Below are 27,436 nucleotides of genomic sequence, written 5' to 3'. Positions count from 1 at the left end.
CTATGTTTAACAAAACAGTGAATGCAGGATAATCAAACACAATTTTGATAAAGGAGATGACTCAGCCGTACTGGGTCCACAAGACAAATCTCTTCCTGGGGAGGACAGGAGAGGTCCCGGAGGAAGCATATAAACTGGTTGAGCGTGGGTAGTGAACTTCATCCCTAGGGAGTAGAGACCCCACCCCCACCCCAGGCTCTGCATGCTGCATTAGCAGAGGTCCAGTTGAAGACCCAACAGTGAAGAGCTCCCAGAAGGATGGCACCCACTGCAAGCTATCACTTTACAAAACAAAACTGAGTACAGAACTGAAGTAACTTCCTCACATGTTTGTAAACTCAGGGTTCATAACCATCTTTTTATCCTCCTGATCTTTCAATTCAGCATCAGCTATAACTTAAATGAGTCACAGATTGACTTTGATCAATCCAGGAAAACATTATAATCTTTTCATTCGTATGGGTCAGAGATTTTAAAGTTGAATTAGAGTTTTACAACTATGTATATAAACAGAACTTGGTATCTTTAGGGTTTGTGTTGCTTGTTTGTTTCTAGTTTGTCATAATATGAAATTGTACGTCCTTAGGTATCAGTAGCTTAAAAAACGTGGGACTTTTTCTCTTAATATCATGATGCTAACATTCATCTGAAAATTGCTTCTTATTGCAGTTTATCTTTCTCTTTGATTGTTAATCTCCATTGTGTAGAGAGAAGTTCAGTAAAGAAAAAGCTCTTTGAAAAAAAAAAAACTGTAGCAATAAAAAGTAGATAATGAAGAAAGCCAAGGTAGTGATAGATGCCTGTAATTCCTGTAGCACTCAGGAAACTGAAGCAGGGGGATCATGCATTTGAGGCCACCCTAGACTACATAGGAAGACCCTGTCTAAAAAAAAAAATGGAAAGAAGATAAAGTAGTCACAAAATTACAGATAAATTTGAGATTTAAAAGATAATTGAATATCATCATAAATATATGCACACAATTTGGACAAATACCTGGGAAAATATGAAATGTAGGAGCTGATAAAAGAAGTGAGGGAAAGTTGAAATGACTAACTCTTCAAGAAATAGCATGAGTGACTCAAAATATATCACAAAACACCTAATGTCTTTATGTTCTATAAAGAAATTTCACCAAACTTTCAAAGCACAGATTATCTCTTTCATACATTCAAAAAAGAACACAACATATTCATTCTATGTGGCCAACATTTCTGATTTTAAAAGAGCAGTGATGTTATAAGAAAGGAAAATCACAAGGTAGTTTTGTTTATGAATATAAAAAAAACCTGACTAAAATATTCGTAAATAGAACCCAGTAGCATATTTTTAAAAACTACATTGTGATCATGTTGAGTTGTGGAATAATTCTTTTTTATTAGAAAAATCTAATATAACCAATCAGTTTAAAAGACAAACAGATGTACCTTAAAGTCATAAAGTGAAGTAAATCAGACTCACAAGCTTAAATGTCCCTTGGTTCGTCTTACATGAGAAACCCAAAGGATAAATCATTTAAAGAGCAAAATGAAAGATAGATAATAAGAAACCAGGAACTAGATCTTTTGAAAATGGAAGGGCGACCAAGAGACTGAGAGAAGGGAGAGAGACAAGAAGAGGAAGTAAAAGAGAATTGAGATGTGTTTATGTACTTGTATCAATTTACCATGATGAATCTAATCATTGTGTGCTACAAGCATATACTAATTAAAAGTTTTAAATTACTAAAAAATAAAAAAGGATAAAAACAATTTGATCAATTCAATGGATGCAAGAGTACATTGATAAAAGTCAACACTGGTATTTAAAACTTCTAGTAAGTTAGAAAAGCTTTAAATTATAAATGATTAACAGTAACCTAAAGCAACTACAATTGTAAAGAGACAAACATTGAAATTATTGCTTTTACAGTGAGACAGATATTTCACACTCTTCTGTTCAGCATTGAGTTAGGAGTAATCAGTGCCTATAGTTAAAGAAAAAAAGAAGCAGAAAGATTGGAAAAAAGAAAATAAAGTTGTCATTATTGCAGGTAATGTGGTTGTGTATATCAAAAATTTTCAAGTTTTTAGAAATAAGAGTTTATCAAGATAAATAGATTAATATCTGAAAATCTGGTACATTTCTATACATTGACCAAAAACAACAAGAAAATTTAATTATTAATATTTGCAGGAAAATCAAGTATTTAGTATAGGGAAAACTACAAATCTTTGGGAAATGTGAAAACACCTAGGTTTATGGAAAACTATATCATACTCATATAGAGCAGGGCTCTGCATACTTTTCCTATAAAGGGCCAGTTCCTAAATGTTTTAGGCTTTTTTGGACCATATAATTTCTATTGTTGCTACTCAACTTTTCTAGTGTACCTTAAAGAAGATGTAAGTAAATGACTGTGACCATTCTAATAAAACTTTATTTAAAAAACAGATGGCAGGCCCCAGTTTGCCAATCTCTGCTCTAGGGGAAAAATTAACATGGTTGAAGATGGTTGGTTCTTCTAAAATGTGCCATAGAGTCTAATGCCAAGCAAAATACTGTATGATTTTTCATGGATACTGACACAGTTAATGGAACAAGAAAGGGGGAAGAATAGGTAAGATAATTTGGAGAAGAAAAATGTGAGATAGGAATTCACCTGTGTGGAATTGGTATAAAAAAAATCAAGAGATTGATCATGATGTGACATAGCCCAGAAGCCAATGCACATACATGTAGAGCATCTCAGTATGCAGGTCATGTCAGCCAGTGGCAAGGAAGGAGCCATTGAATAAAGAGCTGGAATGGGTTGGCCCGCAGCTCAGTGGTAGAGCACTTGTTTATCATATGTGAGGCTCCGCGTTCCATCCCTAGCACCACAGCCAAAGAAGCTGGAAGAAAAGATTATTATGGAAAAAGATGCCATTAGCTCCCTGCCTAATGTATAGAAATTAACACTGGACAGATTATGAACTTCAGTGTCAGAAATGAAGATTGGAAACTCATAGGAATAAATAGGAAATATATCTTCATGTATAGATTCTTGTATCCCTAGTACCTATTCTGTGTCTTCCTCCCTGGTTGGAGATAACACAGACTGGGGCAAAATTGCAGAGAGCCTTAAAAGCCTGAATAGTGGGTGCCACTGCAGGTTGCTAGCGAGATGCTCTTTGAAAGGGTAGTATGACAGTGAGAGGTGTGGTGGCTGGCTAGCGTGGAAGACTTCTTCCTTGTCCCCACAGTTAGACATTTTCCCACAAAATAAAGTTAAGACTTGGACATACCCAATCATTATTTCTAATACTGATTAAAAAACAAGATTAAGGCATTCTTTCAAAAGTAAAAGCATCATAAATATACTTTTCCTGTGCTTTTAAACTGTGTTTCATTGTAGGATTCTGGTAAGATTTTGGCTATTGTTGATAGCCGATTCAAGATTCAGGGTTTTTTTGGATGACTTTTGTTTTTCTTCTACACTAAGGAAACCCTTAGATTTGCACTTACTACAAACAGATGGAATGTGAAAAGTCTATAAAGCCCAATAACTTCTTAGTATAAAAATTTAAGCAGAAGTTTTTCCTGTAAAAAGCAAAACAGAAGCCTCATAATGCAAAGACTTCCTCTTCAGCCTCCATGGTGCCCGGGCTAGGGGTAAATTCCCAAGGGAATGTGATGCTACCTTAGCTTCTTTCTGTTCTATAGTACCTGTAGTAGATGGTCATTCTAACCTTGGTAAAGATCACCTGGGCCTCATTAAAGCTGCAGATCTCGAGCCTGGGGATTTAGCTCAGCGGCATAAGCACTTGCCTTGTAAGCAGACAGTTGTGAGTTCGATCCCTGGTACCGATAAAGACAAAAAAAAAAAAAAAAAAAAAAAAGCTGCAGATCTGGTTTATCAGCCATGGATTTTTCCTGTTGTAGTTTTGCTTGCCTCTTGCCCACCTCTTGATCAAAAGATTTTATCTTTACTTACTAGGAGTAGATAAATGCAACATAGGGAGTGATACCTGAGTGCCAGGCAGCATGGCCCACGCCCCACTCTCCCCAGTCTCTCTCCACCTGTCAGGTGCCACCCCTACCAGTGACTTTCCTTTTCACTTCCACATCTACTTGTTAATATACATGAGGCACACCAGCATACACATTCACTCACACACTGCCCTTTCATTTTACCATTTCCCCACAGTGCTGGGGATTTGTGAGATTTCCAGCAGGATGATCATAAAGTGCCTAATGATGAGCAAAGAGGCTGCCAATTGCCATAAAAATACAGCTCCCAGAAAAGCAGTAAACTGAAGCCAGTAGCAGATTTCGGATGTTCCTCTCTTGTCAGGGAAAGCTGTCAGGTCTCAGGGTCACACTCTATAACCTCCTTCCTTTGTGGTGAAAGCCTCTTTTGTAGCTTGCCATAAAAATTGAATCTTAGTTAGTGTCCTCGTGTATTGTACAGCCCCCTTAGGAAGCAGAGCAAGAAGCTGAGAGCTGTAAATTAAGACTGAATTGTGTTCCTTATTCCATTAAGTTTCTCAGTGCAACTAAGTAAATCACTGGACCTTTCTGCAGGTCAGGCTCCCATCATGTAAACTGGAGGTTAATCACCCGCTCCTGGAGTCTGGGGCCATCAGAAGTAGCTTCCAGTTCTTATGATCCAGGCAGCTTAGCAAGACTTGCTGGAGTGTGAGGGGAAGGTGTCTTTGGAGCCTGTGTTATTTACAAAACAGAACTTTCTGTTTCTTCCTCTGAGTATATCCCTATCAAAATGCCAAAGTTTTGTAGTGCTAGACTTTTAAAAGCTTAAAAATAATACTGATGTTGACACTTGTGGAAGTTAGAATCTGCTGAAAAATTATGTCAAAGATATTAATACACCCTGTTTAACAAAATTGGTCTTAATGATTACAATGAAAGACAGCATTGACATCTAACTAAAAAATTGATTACTGCTGATTAATAGCTGATAAAAACTCTGAAATATATTTTGTCCCCTAGAATTTTAATGAAAGGTAAAGGTATGTGTTGCAGTTTGGATCTGGAATGTCCCCCAAAGGCTCATGTGTTGAAGGCTTGGTCCCACCTGATGGCGCTATTGGGAAATGTGGAAACTTCAGGAGACCAGGTCTAGTGGGAAGAAGTTAGGTTTGGTGTGTTGATGGGACCTGGCCCCTGCTCTTTCTGCTTCCGGGGTCTGTGAGGTAAGCAGCTCTACTCCACCGCATCTCACTATTGTGATTTTCTTTGAAGTTCATCACAGGCTCCAAAGATCAGAGCCAGGTGACCAAAAACGGAAACCTCTGAAACTATGAGCCAGAATAAACCTTTCCTCTTTTAAGTTGATTTTCTTAGGATTTTGTCACAGCAACCAGAAACTAACATGGTCAAGCTATAAATACAGGGACATCATCTTTTGTGAAGTATATTCTTATTTTTCAGGAAGGGAATATTTTTGTGTGTTCTGTGGTCAGTCTTATATTGTCCAAAATACTTCCAAGTTTCAAAACAACTTTATAATTATCACAAAATTACTGGTAGTTGCTGAACATGGTGTCACAGCCTGTAATCCCAGCACTTGGGGGACTGAGGCAGGAGAATCATTGGGAATTCAAGAGCAGCCTGGGCTACAAAGTGAGCTCAAGGCCCGTCTGAACCTCATAGTGAGACCCTGTCTCAAAAAGAACAAACAAAAAATGCTGGTAGTTAAAAATGTCAGCTCCCATTAGGCTATTTAGAAGAACTATTGTAATAGTGGTTTACAAAGGATAAGAGAAATCTCTACATTCCATTTATACGGAACGCAACAGAAGACTGAGTACTGGATCCTAAGAGCCTGTTGTGTTTCCGTCCTAATAAAATAAAATTTTGGGTAAGAAAACAGAATCACTTGTTTTTATTTGCATATGATTCTGCATTTATGTTTCTTCTCTGGTTTCTCTTGATCTCTTTTGTTTGAGTCACACAGAAAATGAGTGTTTTAAGATTGATTTATTTTTGTGGTAATTTACCAAGAATTTGAATAGCAGCAATATCTTAGTGTAATTACTAATGTAGTAATTTGATGTACTACAGTGCATTAGAAGTGTAATGTACCAAGCCAGTACTTCCTTATCTGGGACCTAATGAAGAGTCATCCATTTATTAAAGATAAGACTTCACCAAGTAATTAAAATATCACAGTTGTCCCCTCTGAACTTGAATTACATAAATGCACAAGCTCTGGGAGTAATGATCCCATCAATTACAACATAATCCAGAGAGAATTGTTGCTTAAAAAATACAGCTATTTTTATAGACAAAACCTTTCCAAAGGAGAGGTAAAGGGAGAAGAGTAGAAAAATCTGGAAAAGGAATCTTTGTGATGAAAACATCAGAAGTTATTGCAGAGAGTGATTATTAGCAAAGTACCAGAAATGGCCCATTGTAGGAGCCTTAGAATTCCATAAAGTGGTAATCCTATATAAACTTGTATATGAATCAATAATTTGAAAATCTCATCTTTCCTAAAAGATGTTTATTTTTAGTTTTAAAATAAATTTGATGCACTTTTTCTAAATAATTTTTAAGTTTGAAATTTAAGTAACACCTGCCTATTGTAATAAATTCAAATAATGCAGAACTATATAAAGCAAAAAATGTAAGTTCCCCATGCAATTCCAGTCTCCAAAAATGACCAGTGTTGACAGTTGCCCATATTCCTGTCACCCTTTTTATGCCCATGTGTGTTACAGATTCATGTTATTTGGAAGAGATTCACAAAAATGGGATCATCAAAGATGTTTTTCTTTTCCCACATTTAATTCTTGGAATAGATGATGAACAACATTTCATTATGAATAAATATTTTTGTAATTTATTATTTTTAATAAATAATATATAAATAAATGTACAGACCCTGTATAAATATATTACAATTACTTAACTATCCTACTAATGATAATCTCCTAAATTTTCACTTATAATAATTTTTATACTTATCTTTGCACGTTTTCCCACAGAAACTATTGGTTTAGTACACACAGAGAAATGACTTCTACCATTCTATGGAGAAATCAAAATATTAAGTTACTAAATTCTTAATGGAAAAATTGTTAGTATTGATTTGACTATGAACCGTGGTTAAAGATTTTTTTATTAGTGCAGGTTTACAGTACATAATGATGGCATTCCCTGTAGGTACATGTACATATATAACACATCTTAATTCTTTTCTTATCCCCTTCCACTCCCTGTACCTCTTGGTCTCCTTCCTTTTACAAAAGATCCTTGTCTTTGTCATGACTTTTAAGCTCAAGAGCACCATTCCTTGACTTTCTGGCCTTGAGGGTTTCTGAAACTGGGCATAGATGGGAAGACAACATCTTTCAGTCTCTTGTTGCTGGCACTGGTCTTAAACTGCTTAAATTACCACAGAAGGCTGCTGAGGTCCAGAAGGATCCCAATTATGAGAGTCTCCATCAACTTACAGTCTACAAGTTTCCACCCCTAAGCAGAGCTAGTCTTTTTACATCTCTGTGCCTACCAGTTTACTTCTGGGCTGAGTTGATCACACTTGCTCTAACTGCAACAAGCAGCGAACAGATACCAATATCTGACCATTTCCTTGAGCACTCTAGCTGTCACCATCATGACCAGTGGTCTGCACTTGGCAGTGCCACATTTATGAGGCCTCAGAGAAAGAGCTGACCAGTGCTGGAGGAGTTCTCCCAGAGAAGCTTTCTCCCCAGCCTCTGACTCTAATCAGTAGTGCTCCCCCAACCCACCCATACCCACACCTCTGCGGCTTAGTCAGGGTCACAAGTGTGGCTCAGGATGCTTCACTCTGGGGAGCAGAGAGCACAGTTCCCTCACTGCTTTAGAAAGTTACGGGTTAGGTGTGTGCCTGCTGTCCCTTGTAACCATACTGTGGCACACTGTAATTCCAGCACACTGGGAGGCTAAGGCAAGAGGCTCTAAAGTTTGAGCCCAGCCTGGGCAACTTAGTAACTTAGCAGGACCTTGTCTCAAAGTGAAGAAGATTTGGGGATGTAGCTTAGTGCAAAGGCTATAGTGTAAACACTGTTGCAGGTTTTTACAGCCAGGTAGGTACAACCCCGTGGTAAGAAAGGGATCACTGTTTATTGTGAGAGTGAATGATCTTTCTTGTTCATTTCACATTTGTGTTTATTCTTCATATTACCTATTGTGTTCCTTATCTTTTTCCCCTTGAAAACCCTATGTGCCTGTTATTTGAGTTACTGTTTTATCATTTGCCTTTTGAATGCCTTTTAAATTGAAAGGCCATCTAAAAGCCCACTTTTTCACAGACCACCCGTTTACTTCTTCAGCACAAATGCACTGAGCACCTACTATGTGCTGCCTATAGGGGCCTTGGGGACTCTGAGGAGGGCATACAGGTACCTGCCTTGGAAGCCCTTCTGCTCTGTGCTGGCAGGAGACAGTAGGCAAGGCAAGTCTGTAAATGAAGGTTCTGTGAAGAAGAGACAGGGAGCCCAGAGCTCCTTGAAAAGAATCTGTAATCCTTGTGAAAATGAGCATTGCTAAGTAAGTATGCCAGAGTGGTCCTGTGAAGCAGATTTTACTTGATCAGGTCACAGGCCATTATGATAGGGATAACAATGAGTGGTTTCTGCTATTTGGAGTGAGAGAAACAGAGTACCAGTCAAAGCACATGGAGCCTCCGGGAACACAGGAAGCCCCCGCTGAAACAATAGTGCAAGAAAAGATACATAGTCTGGGAAGAAAGTTAAAATTTTTTTCATAGGTGATGTGATTGTCTATATATAAAATCTAAAAGAATCACTTCTACCAAAAAAAAAAAAAACCCTCTCAGAATTAATAACTGATTACAGCAGATTTGCAGGATATAAGGTTAATGTACAAGTTAAGTGCTTCTCCATATGCCATCAGTACACAAGTAGAATTTGAAATTAAAAACACAATACCGTTTATGTCAGCCTCATGAAATATTGGACTGGGGATGGACTAGCTCAGTGGTAGAACATTTGCCTTGCATGCATGACGCCAGGGGTTTGATCTCCAACACCGCAAAAAAAAAAACTTAACCTGAGAAAATGTTAACAATGTATTGTTAATCTCACTATTTAAACCAATATTAAAGTTTCTAATCTTTGCTATTTTCTCCCCAAGTAGTCTTCATCTGTCTTATTTACACTGTTTTCCTAACTCCTGGTTACTTAGCGTAGAGTAAGAATTGTAACAGTGATAGCCAAACATTGGAATAATACATTGAATGATATCTTGAATGCTGCTGTAAATGCTTTACATATATTGACTCATTTAAACATCACAACCCTTTAAAGTATTCTCAGTTTACAAAGGAAGAAGGGTCAAGCAACATGCCCAAACCCCAGTAGCTATAAAGTTATAGAAAGGGAATTCGAATTTAGATAATGCAGCTCTAGAGATTTTGCCTTTCACCACCTTATCTTAGAAGGCAGTCAACAAATATTTGATTGGGTGACTGAGTGAAATGAAATGAAATGAAATGGAAGCTTGAAATATAGTATTATTTATTTTTATTTTAAAAATGTATTCATGTAAAACATCTAGGTGTCCGTCAACAGTAACACAAATAGCATGGTGGAGTCATGCAGTGCAATGTTATATGGCAGTGAAAAACTGAGCTGCGTCTCCATGCATCAGTGTATATAATTCTTAGACGCAAAAGGAGTCAAGCCCTAATTAGTGCCTGCTGTACCATTTGATGCTTTCAAAGAACACAGTAGGAAGACTAGCCTGTAGAGTGAGAAATCAAAATGCTGCTAATGCTCGGGGTGCAGGTCAGAAGGGTGACATGGGGCAGAGTCCTGGAATGTCTTTTCTGTTATTTCAGCCTGTGCACATTTCATGGGTGTGTTCCAGTTGTAAAGAGCTTTGAAGTGTGTACTCACAGGTGCAGTTCATTGGTGGATAAGTGCCACTCAATAAGCAGTTTTTGTCTATTTGTTTTTGTTTTGTGATACTGAGAATTAAATCCTGAGTCTCTGCACTGAGCTATATCTCCAGCCCATATTTTTTATTTTGAGACAAGGTCTTTGCCAAGTGATTAAGTTGCACAGGCTGGCTTCATACTCCTGCCTCAGCCTCCCAAAGTGCAGGGATTATAGGAATGCTCACCACGCCTCACTCAAATAAGCAGTTTATTTAAAGCAGCCAACCTAGAAAAAGGATTGGAACAATGAAGAAGAAGTTAAAAATGTGTTCACCATCAATGTTAACTGGTATTTCTCAGAAACAGCACTTGAAGTTTGCAGCTTCTTTCCTGAGGGTTCTTACATTTTCCAGATGGGATAAAACAGTCTGTGTATTGCAGATGGAGAAGTTAAGTACAGTCAGTCTTGCCCCTGTGTCAGTCCCGTCCGTGTGAGATGAGTGGGCAGATGTGATTCCCTCACGGGTGAAAAAGGATACCATTGGCTGCCTAGCTTACCTGCCTGGCTTCCATCCCACTTCTCCAAGCCTTCAAGGACCTCTAATTAATATTCTCTGGGTTTCTTGTGTTCTTTTTTTCTTCACAGGCTGAACAGACAAAAGAAGAGCAGAAGCAAGACTTGAATGCCGAGAAGTTGATGAGGCAGGTCTCCAAGGACGTGTGCCGGCTCCGGGAGCAGAGCCGAAAGGTGCCTCAGCAGGTGCAGTCCTTCAGGTAAGTGGCCCAGTGTGGCACAGCTCTGCTGCAATTCTGCAGGAATTCCCCTCAGAGTACAGTGCAAGTTAATACCAGATGTATTCCCCATTGTGAATATACAGTTGTGTGTTTGCCTCTTTCTGAGGTTACGTGATGGCTGAGTTACAGCCATGACGACAACCTGGCTCCTCCAGAAGACAGCATCCCCAGCTGTCAGTACCCTTTGCACCTCTCCTTAGCACGACCCAAGGTATTTTGTAGAAGACCAGGAAAGCCATAGACGTTTGGGGTTTTGCTGTTTACTCACTCTAGACTCCTGAAGCCTTACACTGCAGTAGGCCCTGCAGAACAGAGAGGCAAGGGATACAGGCACACAACCAGATCATGTGACACCATGTGGCAAAAGCTAATACAGGGATAAATAGGGGCCTGTGAGAGCAGCAGGAGGGACCTCCATCTATGCACAGGTAGGCTGCAGACACTAGAAGGGACATAGTAGAGAAGCGGCATCTGAACCTATTGTGGAGACCATGGGCATAGAGAGTTCTTCAGGCTGTAGGGCTGGTGAGTTTGAGTGGAGCCAAGTCAATGCCAAGTCCACTGTGAGCCAGTGAAGCTGCCAGCAGGGTGGACCTGTCAAGTAGAGTTGGCCTCAGATGCTGTGCCGAAGGTTTGTGCTGTGGTTCTGGATGGTGAAAGAGCTAGGGAGGTTTCCAAACACCAACGTCAGTGATAGGGATCAAGTTTGTGTGAGCAGGTATTTGAGGCATTGTGGAGAGAGGACCAGGGAGAAACTGGTGAGAGGAGACCGTGAATTTACTGGGGGCCAGTGGAGGGAGGGGTGTTACTTCACAGGGCCAGGACGTGAGACTGAGAATCCAGAAAAAAGAGGCTATCAGGTCCTGCTTTTGCACTTAGCAGGTTACCTATTGCAGTAGCACAGCACAGGTAATTATGGCTGATACATAAGTGAAAATCAAAACCTCAAGCCAGGATTAAGGTCTGGGAGTCTTCTGTAGCAATATGGTGGTTTCACCAGTACAGACGGGCCAGAAAATGGGAAGAGGTGCTCAGGGAAGGAAGCCTGCTGGGCACTATCAATTTTGGGACTAACAGCCAAGATGATGTAAGAAGGCAGTATTCTAGAGCAAGATCATGAGGTGGGTCCAGCATGGGGCAAAACTGCGATAAACTAGTAGATTGCAAATACAGCTGCCTAGGTAATACTGATCCAGTGGGGAAGCCGGTCACATAGCAAACATACATGGAAAGAACAAGGGTCTTTTGGGGAGAGATGGGTCAGGTCCTGGTGAGTCAGATCCTGGTCACCCACTTGGGTGACTGGTGTCTATCTAGACTTTATTGGACCAGGTGATACTAATTAAAGTCTATCACTTACCCCTTGGGGAGGCAAGTAGGCCTTGTCATTCTGTATTTGATGCCTGGCCTTCAATGATGCACCTCCAGCCACAGCTGAATGTGCTTTTGTTCTCTGCACTGACTGTCTTGAGGGCGTAGCCCCATCTGGCTGCCTGTAATATTTCTACCTACTTTAGTTGTCTATAATGGTACTTGGTGCCAGGGGGAGGGCAAGGGTAGAAGGCAACACTGGAGGTAACTGCAGGACTGGGCAGCTTGAGTCCAGAAGTAGAAGGAAGGGAAGCTGAGGCATGGTAGGTGATGTTTCTAGTTTTTCACATGACATTTGATAATAAAGAGTTACGTTTTTCCTATCTCCATTCTGCTAGAGCACCATTTCCGTAACTTTTGGGAACTATTGTTACTTGGGTGTTTAGAAGTATGGCATGATGATAGCAATCTCTATGTCCTTGGTTATGTCAGGATTAAGCAGCATTGTCTAGTGTGGAAAATCTTACAACTCCCAGTTGTTACTGAAACCAAAACAAAGACTGAGTAAACAATCCTGCCTTTTCTTAAGAAACAAATACATTTATACCACCAGGCAGGTGATAAGAATGAGCATGATGTGCCAGGATAAGATACATTGTCCTGGAAGTATGTGGCACTGGCAGGGGTGGCACCTGACAGGTGGAGAGAGACTGGGGAGGGTGGGGCGTGGGCCATGCTGCCTGGCACTCAGGGGCAACCGCATCCCAGCAGCTTGTTTTATCTAGAACTATGAGCCCCGTATTTCCTGGCCTTCTGATTTTTCAAAAGAAGTTAGAAATCATGAACTTCATATTACCTCAGATACAGGCACTGACAACATAGGCATTTTTTTTTTTGTCTTTTTCATTTTTTATCAGTACCAGGGATCGAACTCATGACCGCACACTTGCAAGGCAGGCACTTATGCCGCTGAGCTAAATCCCCAGCCCCAGCATAGGCATTTTTATACACCTTTAAGAGCACCTTAAGGCCTCCCCCAGCAGCATGCCCAGACTCACCTTTTTAAATCTTCATCTCTTGTGAAACTGAACCAGTCAAAGGACACTTTGCCCTCTTGTCCCAGTGTGCTCAGCTTTTTCACTCTTCGTTTTCTCCTCTACCTTTGCTTAGCCTCCAGAACATCCTCTGCTGGTCTCATATCTGGAATATGCCCTTGGTTCATCCGTGTTGACTGAATGCTGGGTATGATGGGAGGTTTTTTAAAAAGAGAGGAAGACTGTTCTCATCTTTAGTAACTGTACAACCCTAAAATCTTATTTTTTGTAGTACCCTCCAAATGTGACAACCATTCTGCCCCAGCTTCTCCCTTTAAGTGAATTCTTATCCCTGCTTTGGGATGCAGGGCAGTTTTCCCCTTTAAGACAGTCAAATCGTCCCCTTCTTCTGTGTTTGAGCCATGGCACTTGCCAGGTGGTTCCTGACTTAGCATGATGCTAACTTAAAGAATTTCCCTGATATCATGGGTTTATCTCTGGGATTGCTGAGAAGTTTCCATGCAGATCTTTGACCCTTTTGAATCCTCTGCCACCTGGTTTAGAAGCATCAATACAAACCCCTGGGGGAATAAAACTGCCCCTGTTTTTGGAAACCCTCGAAGGGCCCTCCCCAGCCAGATCTGCAGGTGATTTACAGGGGGAGCAGGGCAGCAGCTCATGTGCCATCCCGAAAGGAAAAGCTGACCAGATTCTGAGTGGAGTTCTGTCTGAGGAAAAGATACCCCGCCCTGCTGAGGGGATACTGCTGGAGGGGCTGGGGCTGTGTTGGTGCTCACAGTGTTCACAGTATCGCATTGAAGCTGGTTTTTCACCTCCACCTTAGGGAGAAGATTGCCTACTTCACCCGAGCGAAGATCAGCATCCCTTCTCTACCGGCTGACGACGTGTGACCCCACAGTGGACACATTGCTTCCACCTGTTCACATTCGTAGGGAGGGCAGTAGACTGACCATTTGCTTTGTTTTTGTTTTATTTTGTTTTTTGTAACATAATTGTCAGCTCTTAAAGAACTTTATTTCACACCAGATTTTTAACCAGATGTCAGTTTGTAAAAGTACCTACCTTTTGTGTAATATCCTGTATGTTTAAAGAAGAAAATTAGATATCAAAAATGGGATAAGCTGGTACACCAAGTGTGTGTGTGGAGGGGGTGTGCGTGCGCGTGTGTGTGCTGCCAGTGGCCCTTACTGCATACAGTGGATTGAGGCAGCACTGGTGTTTGGGAGTTTCGTGGTTGAGCTGGGCTCAGCAGAAGGTGGTCTTGGCTTTCTCTTTGTTTTCTGTGAGCAGACTGTGAAGGGCTCAACGTTGTGTAGTGTTTCTGAAGTAAAAGCAGTTCTTTCCTTGGAAGGTGAACCTGGTGCAGGTGTGAGTGCACAGCTCCAAGGCCGCCTGAAATGGTGCTCTGTTCGTTCCTGTTACCTTTGTTAGGATACCTTTTTTCTTAAAATAGTTTTTTAGAGAAAGCAAAGTAAAAAATGCTGAGTACAACAGTGTAAGAACACAAAAGAGCAGTGCCCCTGACTACACAATGGAGCTTATAACTCTTAGCATTGAGGGTGAGGACAGAGTGAGAATACAGTTGTCTTAAGACACACTCAGCAAATGCATCAACCAAGCGGCTCCTGCTGCTTTTTTTTTTTTTTTTTTTTTTTTTTTTTTTTTTTTTTGAGACAGGGTCTCACTATGCAGTTCAGGTTGGCCATGCTGTACCCCAGGCTGGTATCAAACTCACAGCAGTCCTCCTGCCTTAGCCTCTCGAGTGCTGGGATTGTAGGCATGTGCCACCACACCCAGCTCAACTGCTGCTTCTAACCTGACCAGAATTTGCAAGAGTTTTCAGGTGAGTTTCTGGCCTTCACCAGGGTTTCCTCTTCCTGGGTCTGAGGGTGATGCCAAGGAGAAGCATGTGCCACCCTGGGCTCTGAGTACAGACAGTTCTAGTGATGCAGAGGGAAATATAACCACATGCATTGGCGATGCCAAGAACAGAGGAAAGGCTGCATCTTAAGTGATTCAAAGTTGCCAAAAGAAAAAAAAAGTTTATCTAACAGTCTTCTGACATCTACTAGAAATTATGTTGCAGCTCTCAGTTTAAGGGGATTCTATCTATAATTGATGTTAAATCATTGGGAAGCAAAGGAAAGAGTGTGTCTGGGAGTATTGTTAATTTGGAATAATAGGATAATCATTTACTTAAGAAGAAGAAAAGAAAAAACTGTCCTGGATGAATGAATTCAAAGATAACTGACAAAAGTGTTAGGTCCTACAATTTAAAATTTTAGCATATCCAATGTGGGCACCTCTTTAAAAAGTTAATTCCTAAGTATAGCTTTGCCAGCATAAGTACTGTTTTTAAAATACTTAAAATTTAGGCCATTTAAACCGTTATTAGTGCAGTGTACTGGAAAGTGTAGTTTTGAGTTAGCCATCTTATATAGCAAACTAAATCAGTTCCTTTAGAGATAAATTATCTTAAAAGGATGAATCCCTTAAAGAATAAAACGCTCTTCCTTTTGCTTGAAGCCTCATTTGCAATAATTTTTATTTTCTTAAAACTACTTATACATAATTAGAAATTTATTTTCTCAGAAGAGGAGTTCAAATTAAGCAGTTTCTGAGCCTATAGTTTCAATTTTTTTCTAAATGTTTTACCATAACATGCAAATTTCTTTGAAAACATAACTGGACGTGACCCTGCTTTGAACAAAAGTCAGCCTAGTGATCGATTGAATCTAGTCCTTCACAGCTGCCCAGTTTGTTCTGTTGGATGACTAAGGAAAACTAGAAAAAGAATACCATTCTTCCTTGTTGAGATTAAATGTGAAAGACAAGTTTATTTAATGTAGAGTTAAATGAAGGTCAGCTGTTTTCAGCTTCTTAGTCTATAAACATGAAAATGTTTATAGATTTGTGTGTGATTCTACCGTACAATTTTATTTTCTTCATTTATTTATTTACAGTCTTATTTATGTTCTGTTAATATATAGTTTGTTTCTGGCCATTTTAAATGTTTGACATAGAAGAAGTTATATTGGAGTATTTACAACTTTATAAATCTTCATGAGATTAACTGTTAACTTTTTGTAATACAAAAAGTTTCAGATGAGTATTAAAGAAAAAAATCTGTCTCTGTCTGGTAGTTAACAATTGTGACCAAGAAGCTTTGGGTTTTATTTTATAAAATTTTCTCATTTCTAACATGAAAGGCAAATTTATTTTGATACTTTATTACTTATTTCCACACTTTAAAAATCAGCAATAGTGTTATTTATAGGCAGTTTTAATAACCCATCATATTTATACTAACCCAAATGATTCACAGTGATGAGACATTTTACTAACTTGATCACAAAATTACGTGGACAAATATGAATTTTAATATTATAAATACTATTTTGAAGAGGTAGAATTTATTCTGCACAGGGTAAAAAGAATGTAATAATTAGTTCTCAACTTTGAATTATCAGTATGTTATTACAGTTTTGTATATCAGAATCTTAAGTATTACAGGTACAAAAAGAATATTACTAGCCAAATGAACAAAGTTTAGTTGAATCTCTGTACCATGCAAATTAAAAAAATTTAGAATCTTTTTTGTGTTATGACTTTGTATTGTATTAAATATCAAAAGCTCAGGACTGAACTAAATATTTAATCAGGTTAAATTCTGTGTTTCTGTTTTAATTTGTCTTGTTTGTAAAAGTAGGCAATTATACATCACATAGATTAAGTTTCTGCACTTTCCATGTGTTTGTAGATGGAACAAAAAACTAAATGGCTTTTTTAAAAACAAAGATACATATTGCCTAATACTTTATTTCAGTGTTGCTTATTGTTTAGTTAATTTCCTTTGTTGACACAAGCACAAAAGTTTGTTTGAACCATGTACCAAGCAAATATAAAGCGTTCCACGAAGAGTTCCTCAAGCCAGAAGTTTGTCATGAATCCTTCTTGTTCAGATTATATATATTGCCGATAAAAAGATGAAGTATTTTCATTGTGCAAGGGAGATGAAGGGCTCCCGTGTGAAGACCTGCTGTTGTGCCACCTAAGCTGGTAGTGCTTTGGGAAGAGGTGGCTGTCCTTAAGAGGCCCTCTGCCCACTGTACCATCCTGGACTTAACATGCCCCCTGGGGTTGCTCAGAGCCAGGGGGACAGGCAGGAAGGTTGGCCGTGAACTGCTGAGCACAGGACACAGAAGCACATCTATATGGCAAATTCTACATGATTCTAAAACATGAAATTTTCCTTCTCTGTTTAAAGGCTGTGAATGTGGTTCTGTGGAGGCACTGAGGCCTCTAATTGAGATAATTTGCTCCTTGTCTCACAGTGCTAATGCCTTTGATGAACCAGCAGTTGTGTTTAGTGTACTCAAGTGTCATCATTTCAAATAAATATGCAGCGCGACATTACTCTGATTATAGTCAGTTGTCTTAACTAGCTGAAAAAAGCAAATGATTAGGAGAACGTCTCTGATTGCTAGGATGATTCATTTCCACATGAATAATTGCTTCAAAGATATATAAGTACTAATATAATGTTTTATTTGCCAGTTCTGTGCAATCACTGTCTATTTTAAAATGAAAAAAAAATAAAAAAATAAAAAACCAGCCATGTACAGTAATGAATGTGATTACTGTTAGCTCTTAATTGGTTTTGGTCTCCAGGTAGAAAATAAAAGTCATTTACCAGGCTTAGAAAGAAACTTTTTTTTTTAAGGACCTAACAGCCACAAGAAAAACAAAAGATATTTGAGAAAATTGAAAGCACAGTGAATGACTATGTAGCGGAAGCTCCTACCAAATCCATTGCTGAGCAAGCTTCTCCTGAAGGGCGGACTCTGCTGATCCCACTGGCTTAGTGTTCCAGGTTGGTGTGTTTCATTTCCAGGTGTTGGCAGTGATCGTGTATTTCTGCCACTGCATAGTGGCCCAGAGCTCCAGGAGCTGAGGCTGAGCAGGCTGCACAGTGAAGCACACTCCCTCCCAGCAGAAGAGAAATCCCAGAAAACCAGCCAAGAAAGAGGGCTTCCCCAAACTCCCACCTGGGGACAATCTCTGGGATGGTCTCATCCCAGAACTCCTGCACTGTGATGTGAGCAACCCAAGAGACTGGAATGAGGGCCACGATTCCCGAGGTCCAGAGCAGGATTCCTCCCAGGATTAGCAGTTGCCTCTTGAGATCTTGCAGTCTCTGTCCAGTTCTCAAACAGTCCAGGCTCAGCCCGGAGACCAGCAGGCCTAGAAACCCCAGCCCATTTGACAGGAACATTAAAATCCGAGAGACCCTGAGCTCAGTCGGCAAAGCCAGGAAGGAATCGAAGTCCTTGCATTGCCTCCCCACCTCTTCCTGGATGACGCAGGTTTTCCACAGGCCCATGGTCCAGTTTTCCATTTCATTTAAGTCCAGGTTGAGGTTCTTCCAGTGTGGCAGGTAGTTTGTAAGGCAGGATAAAACCCATCCCAACAGAGATGATAAAAGCCCAACCGATTGCATTGCTGTTCTAAAGACTAAAGCCATTAGAGAGTCCTTCAAGCTTTAGCCAACCTGACTGCTGCCCTTCAGGTGTTACGAAAAGAAGTGTGACACTTGATTAATTACTTGCGGAGCTGAGATATTTTTTCACTGTGTGTGTAGGAGGATTCTTGCCAGAGTTGCTATTGTTTGAGCCCATGTAGGAATGGTTTCAGAAATGGATAGGAAGTAATGCTGCAAACCAGTAATGCCAAGGTGTGGCCAGGATTGTGTTCGTGTCCTATGGGCTGGATTTTGTAGAAGGCACTTTGTCAGTGAAATAAAATCAAGTAGTACTAATCCCCTTTCATTGTTAAGCTATAAATGGCTTTCGTGTTGTTCCCAGCCTTTTTAACAAGTCACAAAATTCAGAAGTGTAAATGCCAAAATGTTTAATTGAAGGTTTGGTTCACCTCCTACTGCTTTATGTCATACTAATTGTACCTGTCAGATTTTCATCTTGTTATAGTTCTCAGATTTCAATGCATTTTGTTATGATAATTCTGGTGTTACCCTTTTTTAAAAATAGGTTCAAGAAAAGTATTTCTTAACCAAATAAATCAATCTTATCACAAATCTTTCTAGACCTTCTGTCAGGCGTGTTTTTAAAAATCTCCTTGGATACCTATACCACATAGCATATGAAACAATACTGAACTAAATATCAAGCCCATTTATCTGCATGCCTTTCTGTTAAATTCATTCACATGTGCATAAACTCTTTTTATTCCTGTGCTGAAATATGCTTTCTGTGTTGTGAGGAAATTAAGCAATAGGACTTCGTAGGTTAGAATTAACATTTGTTAAAAACTAAAATATATATTCTATATATTAATTTTTTATTGAATAGGAGAGCTTTCATTCTGGCAAGTAACAATGCCTGGATGTCAAGAAAGATATCTTTGGAACTTTTTAAGTAGGGAGATTTTTAGGAAAGTTTAAAGAGATTTGTCATTATTTAAAAACTAAAGAGCATCACAATGTACAGAAGATCTTCTGCTCCATAAAATTAAACAGGAGGCCAAGGAGTTTCTAGACACAAGCCTCTTCTGTCCAAAGAAGAGCAAAGTCATTGTTGTGGAAATGACATTTTGGGATTCGCTTACCATGTAGTTTTATTAAATGTACAACAGATAGTTATTATTGTCTTTTAGAGAACAGAAACTATTCATTTGTAGCTACCAACAAAAGTAACAACACTTCACAATATAAAATTAATGCAGTAAAGCTCCAGCCTGAAGATATTAAACAGCCACTACATGTTGATCTACATAACCAGATCAGTAACACTTTGTCATTCATACCTATATAATGCTCACCATAAAGTTTCCTTTTAGACATAAAATTTCCCTTCATTGTTCTCCACACTTAGGAGGCAAGAATCTGTATAGAAAAATAATTACTGAGTGAGAAAATGTAAGCAGCACAAATTTAGTTGCTTAAAAAAGACCTCTTCATCAACGCAGCTGACACAGAGTATAATGCTGGCTTTGCTGGCCCTTACACTTGAGGATCTGCTGTTCCATTGTCCAGGTGTGAACACTGAGGTCCTATTTCTGCCACTGCATAGTGGCCCAGAGCTCCAGGAGCTGAGGCTGAGCAGGCTGCACAGTGAAGCACACTCCCTCCCAGCAGAAGAGAAATCCCAGAAAACCAGCCAAGAAAGAGGGCTTCCCCAAACTCCCACCTGGGGACAATCTCTGGGATGGTCTCATCCCAGAACTCCTGCACTGTGATGTGAGCAACCCAAGAGACTGGAATGAGGGCCACGATTCCCGAGGTCCAGAGCAGGATTCCTCCCAGGATTAGCAGTTGCCTCTTGAGATCTTGCAGTCTCTGTCCAGTTCTCAAACAGTCCAGGCTCAGCCCGGAGACCAGCAGGCCTAGAAACCCCAGCCCATTTGACAGGAACATTAAAATCCGAGAGACCCTGAGCTCAGTCGGCAAAGCCAGGAAGGAATCGAAGTCCTTGCATTGCCTCCCCACCTCTTCCTGGATGACGCAGGTTTTCCACAGGCCCATGGTCCAGTTTTCCATTTCATTTAAGTCCAGGTTGAGGTTCTTCCAGTGTGGCAGATAAGTTGTAGTGATGGATAAAACCCATCCCAGCAATGATAATGAAAGCCCAACCGACTGCATTGCTGTTCTAAAGACTAAAGCCATTGCAACAATGTCAGGACTCTGCCACCCTATAGGATCTGCTGTCTTGTGGTTGACAGTAGTGTGATTTTGGTCCTATGCCGCCTGGAATATAAGCTTTGGTCATTAACTCTTTGAGCTCTCTGAAATGCTTTTTGTTCCACTTGAATATAATGTTTCCTGTAAAGGACGAAGGTCTCTGTTAAAACTATGAGTTAGGTTTTCCGATAAGGATTTGATCTGTTACCTTCCAATTTGCTTGGTAAAATTATATCCCCAATGCTTGATGATTATAAGTCCAAGGATGAACAAAGAGGTCTCTATGACCCCTCACCCTAAAATACAACAGTAATCTTTGTGCTTCAATATGGATTAATTAGATTTTAAGTGGTGATAAAAGGCCAGCTCTCTCTACAACAGGACTTCATTGTAATAGCTGAATCTGAGATGTCAGGGATGCAAAACAAGGCTTGTAAAGAAAGGTAGGCTGTTTCTCTATAATCTTTATTCCTCTTGTACTTCCTTAACCTACACAAGAGCCTGGCCCATGTTCTTGAGTGTCACAGGGATTCAGTTGGAACTTGGCAGAGTGGCTTCCTTCAGATTCCTTTGAAAGGTAGAGGCTGGTTCACTGGTTAATTAAAGTGGAAAGAGGCGGATGCCCACAGGTAAGGGGAAGGGTATGTCTTGAGAAGTTTCTGCTCTCTACAGTTTTCTCCATCCTCATGAAAAGAGGTAAGGCAGGATGGCTTAGTATTCAGGGAACTGTCTTATCCAGAGCTGAGCTGTCCTTTCAGCTACAAAGGCTTCAAGCATTAAGATTCATGCCAATTCTAAGACAGCAGTCTCAGGTACAGGAATGATATCCATAATGGGGCTAAACTTTGAGGCTTCATCTTGTTTTAGGGGATTAGCCATAACCTGAGAACATACCACTGGAGAACAGGGCCTTGCAGGCCAACACAAAAGGCCATGTGCCCCAGATTTCCAGGGATGCTGCCCCTGGGCATTGCCTCACTCCTTGGCATTGCCTGGCTCTACACTGAGAAGGCAGGAACTGATGGTCAAGGGGTCACACAGCTTCCTTAAGTGGAGCCTCTGGCTGCAAGGTTGTACAACTGAGCAGAACCACTGTCCATTGTATTCGGCCACTGAGTGCATCTACAACAGAGATCTTTTATGATGTTACTGTGGAGACCAGAGAGACAGAACGTGAACCCTCGTGTATTCAAAAAAAGCATAAAAGTAGGGTTAGGAGAATGATACTTTATTTTGTGTTTTAAATAGTTTGCTAGGTGGGCTGGGGATTTAGCTCAGCAGCATAAACTCCTGTCCTTGCAAATGTGCAGTCGTGAGTTCGATCCCCGGTACCAAAAAAAAAAGTTTGCTAGGCTAGGGCATAGCTCATTGATAGAGAACTTGCTTACTATGCATGAGGCCCTGGGTTTAGTCTGCAAAATAAATAAAATGGGAGTCTACCACCAAGTGAATTCTTTCTTGATGTCCTCCGTGTATTGAAAGACCATCTGTACGCACAGAGATAGATGGGATGAAGACTGATCTGGGGCCTTGTCGTCAGGAGATGGGAAGATGGTGAGCTCAAGCTTCCTCCCAGAGATCGTGTGCATGGATCAAAGATCTAGAGAGCAGTCATTTTAAGTCAGTGGGGAGAAGGCTGTTGAAATGAGATATTTTTTGAAAATAAAGTAAAATAAAAATAAGCTGCTGTGTGAGGTTGACAGCTCTCTCTCAGAGGTGTTTGGGCATCAGGTAATTATCACCTTCCTGAGTTGTCATGGAGGAAATTTCTGCTGTGATAGGAGTTGGTAACTTCTCAACATCCTCCTAAATCAATTCCTAAAGCATTTAAAATCAGATTTCCTATTATTTAAACCATTGACTAAATCTGTATTCTAGGTGACACATAGTAAGTATTGCATAGAAAAGATGGTCTTTTTCTTTGATTTGGTTTCATGCTGAAGACCTGTCACAGTCATACTGTCCAAGTGTGTGGACATTGATAAGTTTGGCACCAACTCTTACCACTGCCAGCTGGCACCATTGCCCCTCAGCTCCTGGTTCTGCCCTTCCTCCCAGTCCAGGACTGATGCAGCAGAAGGAGCCCCACGTACTCATTCCTCTCAACCCCACATCTTCAGGCTTCTGCCTTTCCAGTGACCACGCTAGAGGTAGGGGTGCAAATCCATGTTTTCAAGCAAGGAAAATCCCAAATAAGAAGACAATGTATTGAATTTTCCACTAAAGAGTGACTGTTTCAGGAGAGCTGTCTTGAAAGAAAAGATTGCTCCTGAAAGATGGTAGTTTTTCTTTACTGTGACAAAAGTCTGAGATAAGAAGAGAAAAGGTTTGTGTTGACTTGCTGTTTTGACGTTTTGGGCTGTGACAGGACAACACATCATGGTGAAAGGATGTGGCAAGAGAAGCAGAAGGGCAAGGAAGAGACCAGGGTCACATGCGCTCCTTTGAAAACATTCTCCAGTGACCTAGGCCCTGTCACCAGGCCTTATTCATAAACGTTTCACTGCTCTCAATAGCACCAGCATGGAGACAAAGCCTGCAAAACATAGCCTTTGCAGACATTGCAGCCCCAGACTATAGCTAGGGAAACCATCTCTCAGCTCGAGAATACAGAGAGAGGGAACTCAGGGAAAGTGAAGCTCAGTGTGGGGCACAATGTTCAGCACCAACTTGTCTGCATTTTAGACTACAAATAAGTAAGGTTTATACGCAATGGTGTGCCATGATTCTTTTGCATTTGACTGGTGGTTCCAGTGATGACTTTTTTGTGGCATCCAAGATCCAGTAGCCACAGGGACAGGCCATGTGCAGCCAAACCAGGGCCTGGCTGCTGCTGAAGGAGGCCGAGGACTGCCCAGGCTCTGCTCATCAAAGGCAGGTGCACGGGAAGAGCGGGACTGAAAGGCCATGAGGCAGGGGCACAGGCATACAGTGGCATTTGCCAGCTTCAGGCTCTAGGGTCACCAGAAAGGCGCAAATCCCCTATTGTCAGAGTTACTCTTTGAAAAGCCCTCAAGCATCAGCAGTCAGTTCACCTCTCCATGAGGCTGGCACCACTGGCAAGGGCCAGGAACCAGCGCCTATGCTGAGCAGTAACTGGAGGCTTTGGTTTGGTTTGCAGGAAAGACATCCACTGAGTTGTGGGGTACCAGAGGGCACTGTGACAACATTGGGGAGAGTTTCCCTGCCTCCCTCCCTGCTTCCAGGCATAAACTCTGGGCAAGCATGGTCCTTTCCCTAACAGGCTCAGGTCTCCCCATCATTGTGATGAATCAGTAGAGACAAAGGGAATCTCCCTGCCAGACACAATTTGCTTTTTAAAATCTATTCTTTTGGAGACTAAGGCCAGGGGAACCTAGAAATTTGAGGCCAGCCTAGACAACAACATAGCTGTGGTTTCTCAAAAAACGAAGGAAGCGGGAAAAGGGACAGAGGGAGGGAGGGATAAAAGGGGTGGAGAGGAGGAAGAAACCTCTAATATAGTTCTTGTCCTGCTAAATAGTAACTCTCACTACTAATGCTGCTAAGCTCACTGATAAGGACAAAACGCCTTGCTGCCTTCACAACCCTGTAGCATGCATATATCTCAAATGCACTCAACAAATATTTATGTAATACCGTGATGAGATTAGACGAATCCTCTTAGGTGACAGTAACAGTGAAGGGAGATTGCAGAGCTGGCCTGGACACCCCTGCCCCCGTACTCAGCAGTGTTGTGTGAAGAAAAGCCCAGGACTTGGAGCCATCTGAGGGCTTGTGCCAGTGGACTGTTGGATGCTGCCTCCATCTGGGAACTGAAGTGCTCACCAGCAGCTGTTGTGTTGTAAGAGCCCCACTTCTCAACTTTGCCAGCTTCCAGGGTTGGGAAGGACAGGACAACCGGCCAGTTCTCCACGAGGACAGGAGGCCCTGAGTACCGAGCTAGGAGTGCAGCCGCCTGCCAGGACTTCAGTTGTGTAGATGCAGGAGGCACAAACAACCTCCAGAGCACAGGGCAGAGCAGAATGAGGCAAAATTTTTAGGAAATGATAAGTTTTAAATATTAGTAAATCCCTTTGTTTTTCACACAGGTTAATTACAGGTTTATGTGATTCAAAATTTAGTGGCAGTTTAACAATCAAGTCCTGGGATTCCTGAAAAATGGAAACAGTCATCTCTCTTGAGTGAACCTGAGACAGCCATGGCACACTGCTGTGACAAACTCAGCCTCTCTCAGGAGCCCGGGGCAGCATTCAGCAGGCTGGCAGGCTTTTCCAGTAAGTGCCAAGAATATAGGAAGCCTGACTTTGAAGAACCAGGGTCTGAGACTGCCCTAGAACCTTAGCCAACTGGATACTCACCCCAAAGCCCAGCCTCAGGGCGTCGGAGAAGGCAGAAGGGCCTGGTCTGGATCCAGCCCCGACCCTGCCCATCCCACCTGGATCTTGATTTTTGCTGTTCTGCTGTATCCAAAATGCAGAAGTGGTTCCTTATGCCGTTCTGTCCCCAAACTCACCAGTTTGCCTCTGACATTTAGGACATTGGGGTTAAAGGGAGAAAAAAAAAGTATTTCTCAATTACTTGAATTGATTAGCTTTATTTTATAATTGGCAGTCTGTCAAATCAGGTATCTCGGAAGCTTTCATCAAAGGGTATTTGGGGCAGAGGAAAAAAAATTGACCCAGTTCTAGGCGATGGAGAAAAGTAAACATAACATAAATTAAATTTTAAAGTACACCAAGAAACTATAAGAAGAAATATCTATGCAAGTCTAACCCTGTGCTGCTGCGCATACTTTAACACTGATTGTCTGGGTCTCTAATCTTGACATCCAGGAGTCACGCCAGAAGTTATTCCCATTGGCCTGACCCATCTTGCTCAGGACATCGTGGGAGAACCAGGTGAGCACCCAGTGAGGGCCCAGCACAGCCTCTGTGTGTAGAACTGGGAGAGCAAGCAAGCCAGGGGCCCTTCCAGGCCTCGTGCTTACAGCCCTCCAGCTCCAGACAGGAGGGCGAGTGTCTGAGTGGCCTGCGGGTGGTGCCCCCCATGTAACAACTCTGTCACAAGAGACTCCAGGGGTCTTTAGTCCATTTCAGGAGATGGCTTTTGAAAGGGGAGGCAGTGAGTGTAAGTCCAGCCTCCGCTGTGAGTGCTGCCTGGATTTGGGCAGGAGGCTCAAAAGCCCTTTCCCTAGCTCACTTGTGGCATGGGGTGGGTCTGACAGGGACTTTTATCTAAGATTTCTGTGGCTTCAGCAGAGATTTTGTTCCAAAGGACTGATGCTTAAGAAATAATGTGTGAGATCAGCTCTGAAGAGTGAAGGGAACATCCTACTATCTCTCTCTGCAGGATAGAGACAGAATAAAGCACAATAATAATTGTCAATATTTATTGACCACTTACTGCTAATGCCCAGCAGGGCATTAGGTTAAGAGCTTTATCTAGTTATCTTATGTATCCTCACAAACGCCCAATAATGGAGGCACTCACTATTATTACTTCTTAACAGATAAGGAATCTGAGGCTTAAATAAGCCCGTTAGTTTGCCAAATGATAAAGAATCAAGCCTGTGCCCATCTCAGGCCAAAGTCTAGGTATTAACATTTTATGCCATAAAAAGCTATGTTGGGCCTGATGTGGTGGCACATGCTATAATCCAGATACAGAGAAGCAGGAGAGTCACAAGTTTGAGGCCAGCCTGGGTGATGCAGTGAAACTCTGTCTCAAAAAAAATTTTAAGAAGGGTGGAGGTAGCTCAGTGCAGGGAGCACTTGTCTGCCATGCTTGAGCCCTAGGTTCAACCCCCAGCACCACAAAATAAAAACCAAAAACCAGCCTTGGACAATTCTCACAGCTGCCTCTCCATTTTGTCTTGAAGCTTTACTGGCCAACCCTTGGCTCTCACCCAGGACTGTGACTTCCTTGTCAAAATTCTGAATGCATCCCACAGCAGTGGGCACTGGCAGCCTGGGAAGTTTATGCTGGCTTTGAGGCTTTAAAGTTAGAAATTGCAATAGCAAAAGGGTTTTACAGGGAAGATTATAAGAATTGTATTAGCTGCGAACACAACCTCCACCCACTACATAAATAGAAATAAAAAACTCTCAGGATTAACTGGGTTCTTTTCTTTGTAAGCCCTTTTTAAATATTAAACTAGGCTCCCAACTCTGGCCGAGTCGATTTCCAGTTAACTGATGGGAAAATCATCACAAACAAGGCTGTAGCGACCGACTTTGGCACAGGCTCAAGGTACGAAGGATGGAGAAAGACACCTCAGATCACAGCCGCTTCCTTTAGGGGAGCTGAGGCCTACAGACCTGCAACACCCAGTGAGAAGCAGTGTCAAGACTGAGCCCTGGCCTCAGAACTCAGAGTCCAGGACTGTTTCCATGCTTGCATGGTGCTGGGCTTTGGCAGAGAAACATGGCCCTTGTTGGAAGCCTGGCTTTCAGACTATTTGCCCTTTTCTCCAGAAGGGAGACTTAAACTCCGCAGGAACATTACCCAAATGCCACACACTGGGAACAGTGCTGGGAGCCAGGAGAAGAGGTGAGGTGGAAGCACAAGGCCCCAGGTGGCAGGAACAGGCACACAGGCAGAGCCAAGGGTGGGTCTCCTCTCGGACCCACTGTGGGCAGCCCTGAACTTCCTTCACAGGGGGTACTCAGGTCTCAGTTTCCAGAATGAACATAAAGGCAGTGTTAGCCTCAGGATTCTGTGAGCATGGCA

General features: G+C 41.5%; 3 protein-coding genes across 4 annotated transcripts in view; 1 reads left to right on the top strand and 2 right to left on the bottom strand.

The window, feature by feature from the left end:
* The window catches only part of Wwc2 (WW and C2 domain containing 2), a 221,514-nt gene extending 203,871 nt beyond the window's left edge, over nucleotides 1-17,643 (top strand). For both annotated transcript variants that reach the window (XM_063234691.1, XM_063234692.1), the window contains exons 22-23: nucleotides 10,515-10,642; nucleotides 13,853-17,643. In XM_063234691.1, coding sequence (XP_063090761.1) covers nucleotides 10,515-10,642; nucleotides 13,853-13,919 — 195 coding nt within the window. In that variant the 3' untranslated portion in view covers nucleotides 13,920-17,643. The remainder of the gene's footprint in view (nucleotides 1-10,514; nucleotides 10,643-13,852) is intronic.
* Nucleotides 17,601-18,553, bottom strand: LOC134472666 (claudin-22-like). Its single transcript, XM_063234693.1, has one exon. The coding sequence runs from the start codon at nucleotides 18,551-18,553 to the stop codon at nucleotides 17,891-17,893; it is 663 nt and encodes a 220-aa protein (XP_063090763.1). The 3' UTR covers nucleotides 17,601-17,890.
* A 1,099-nt stretch (nucleotides 18,554-19,652) lies between these two features.
* LOC100722626 (putative claudin-24) lies at nucleotides 19,653-20,710 on the bottom strand. The gene has a single exon (XM_003469113.3). It carries the CDS (start codon nucleotides 20,708-20,710, stop codon nucleotides 20,048-20,050), a length of 663 nt encoding a protein of 220 aa, XP_003469161.3. The 3' UTR covers nucleotides 19,653-20,047.
* Nucleotides 20,711-27,436: the final 6,726 nt, after the last annotated feature.

This window comes from Cavia porcellus, unplaced genomic scaffold, assembly GCF_034190915.1.
Source record: "Cavia porcellus strain 051 isolate PalLab524CR breed Dunkin Hartley unplaced genomic scaffold, mCavPor4.1 scaffold_24, whole genome shotgun sequence".
NCBI lineage: Eukaryota > Metazoa > Chordata > Mammalia > Rodentia > Caviidae > Cavia > Cavia porcellus.
This window is presented reverse-complemented; position numbering and strand designations above follow the sequence as displayed.

Coding starts and splice junctions, on each gene's coding strand:
- LOC100722626 (XM_003469113.3), bottom strand. CDS start 20,710: ATGGCTTTAGTCTTTAGAACAGCAATGCAGTCGGTTGGGCTTTCATTA.
- LOC134472666 (XM_063234693.1), bottom strand. CDS start 18,553: ATGGCTTTAGTCTTTAGAACAGCAATGCAATCGGTTGGGCTTTTATCA.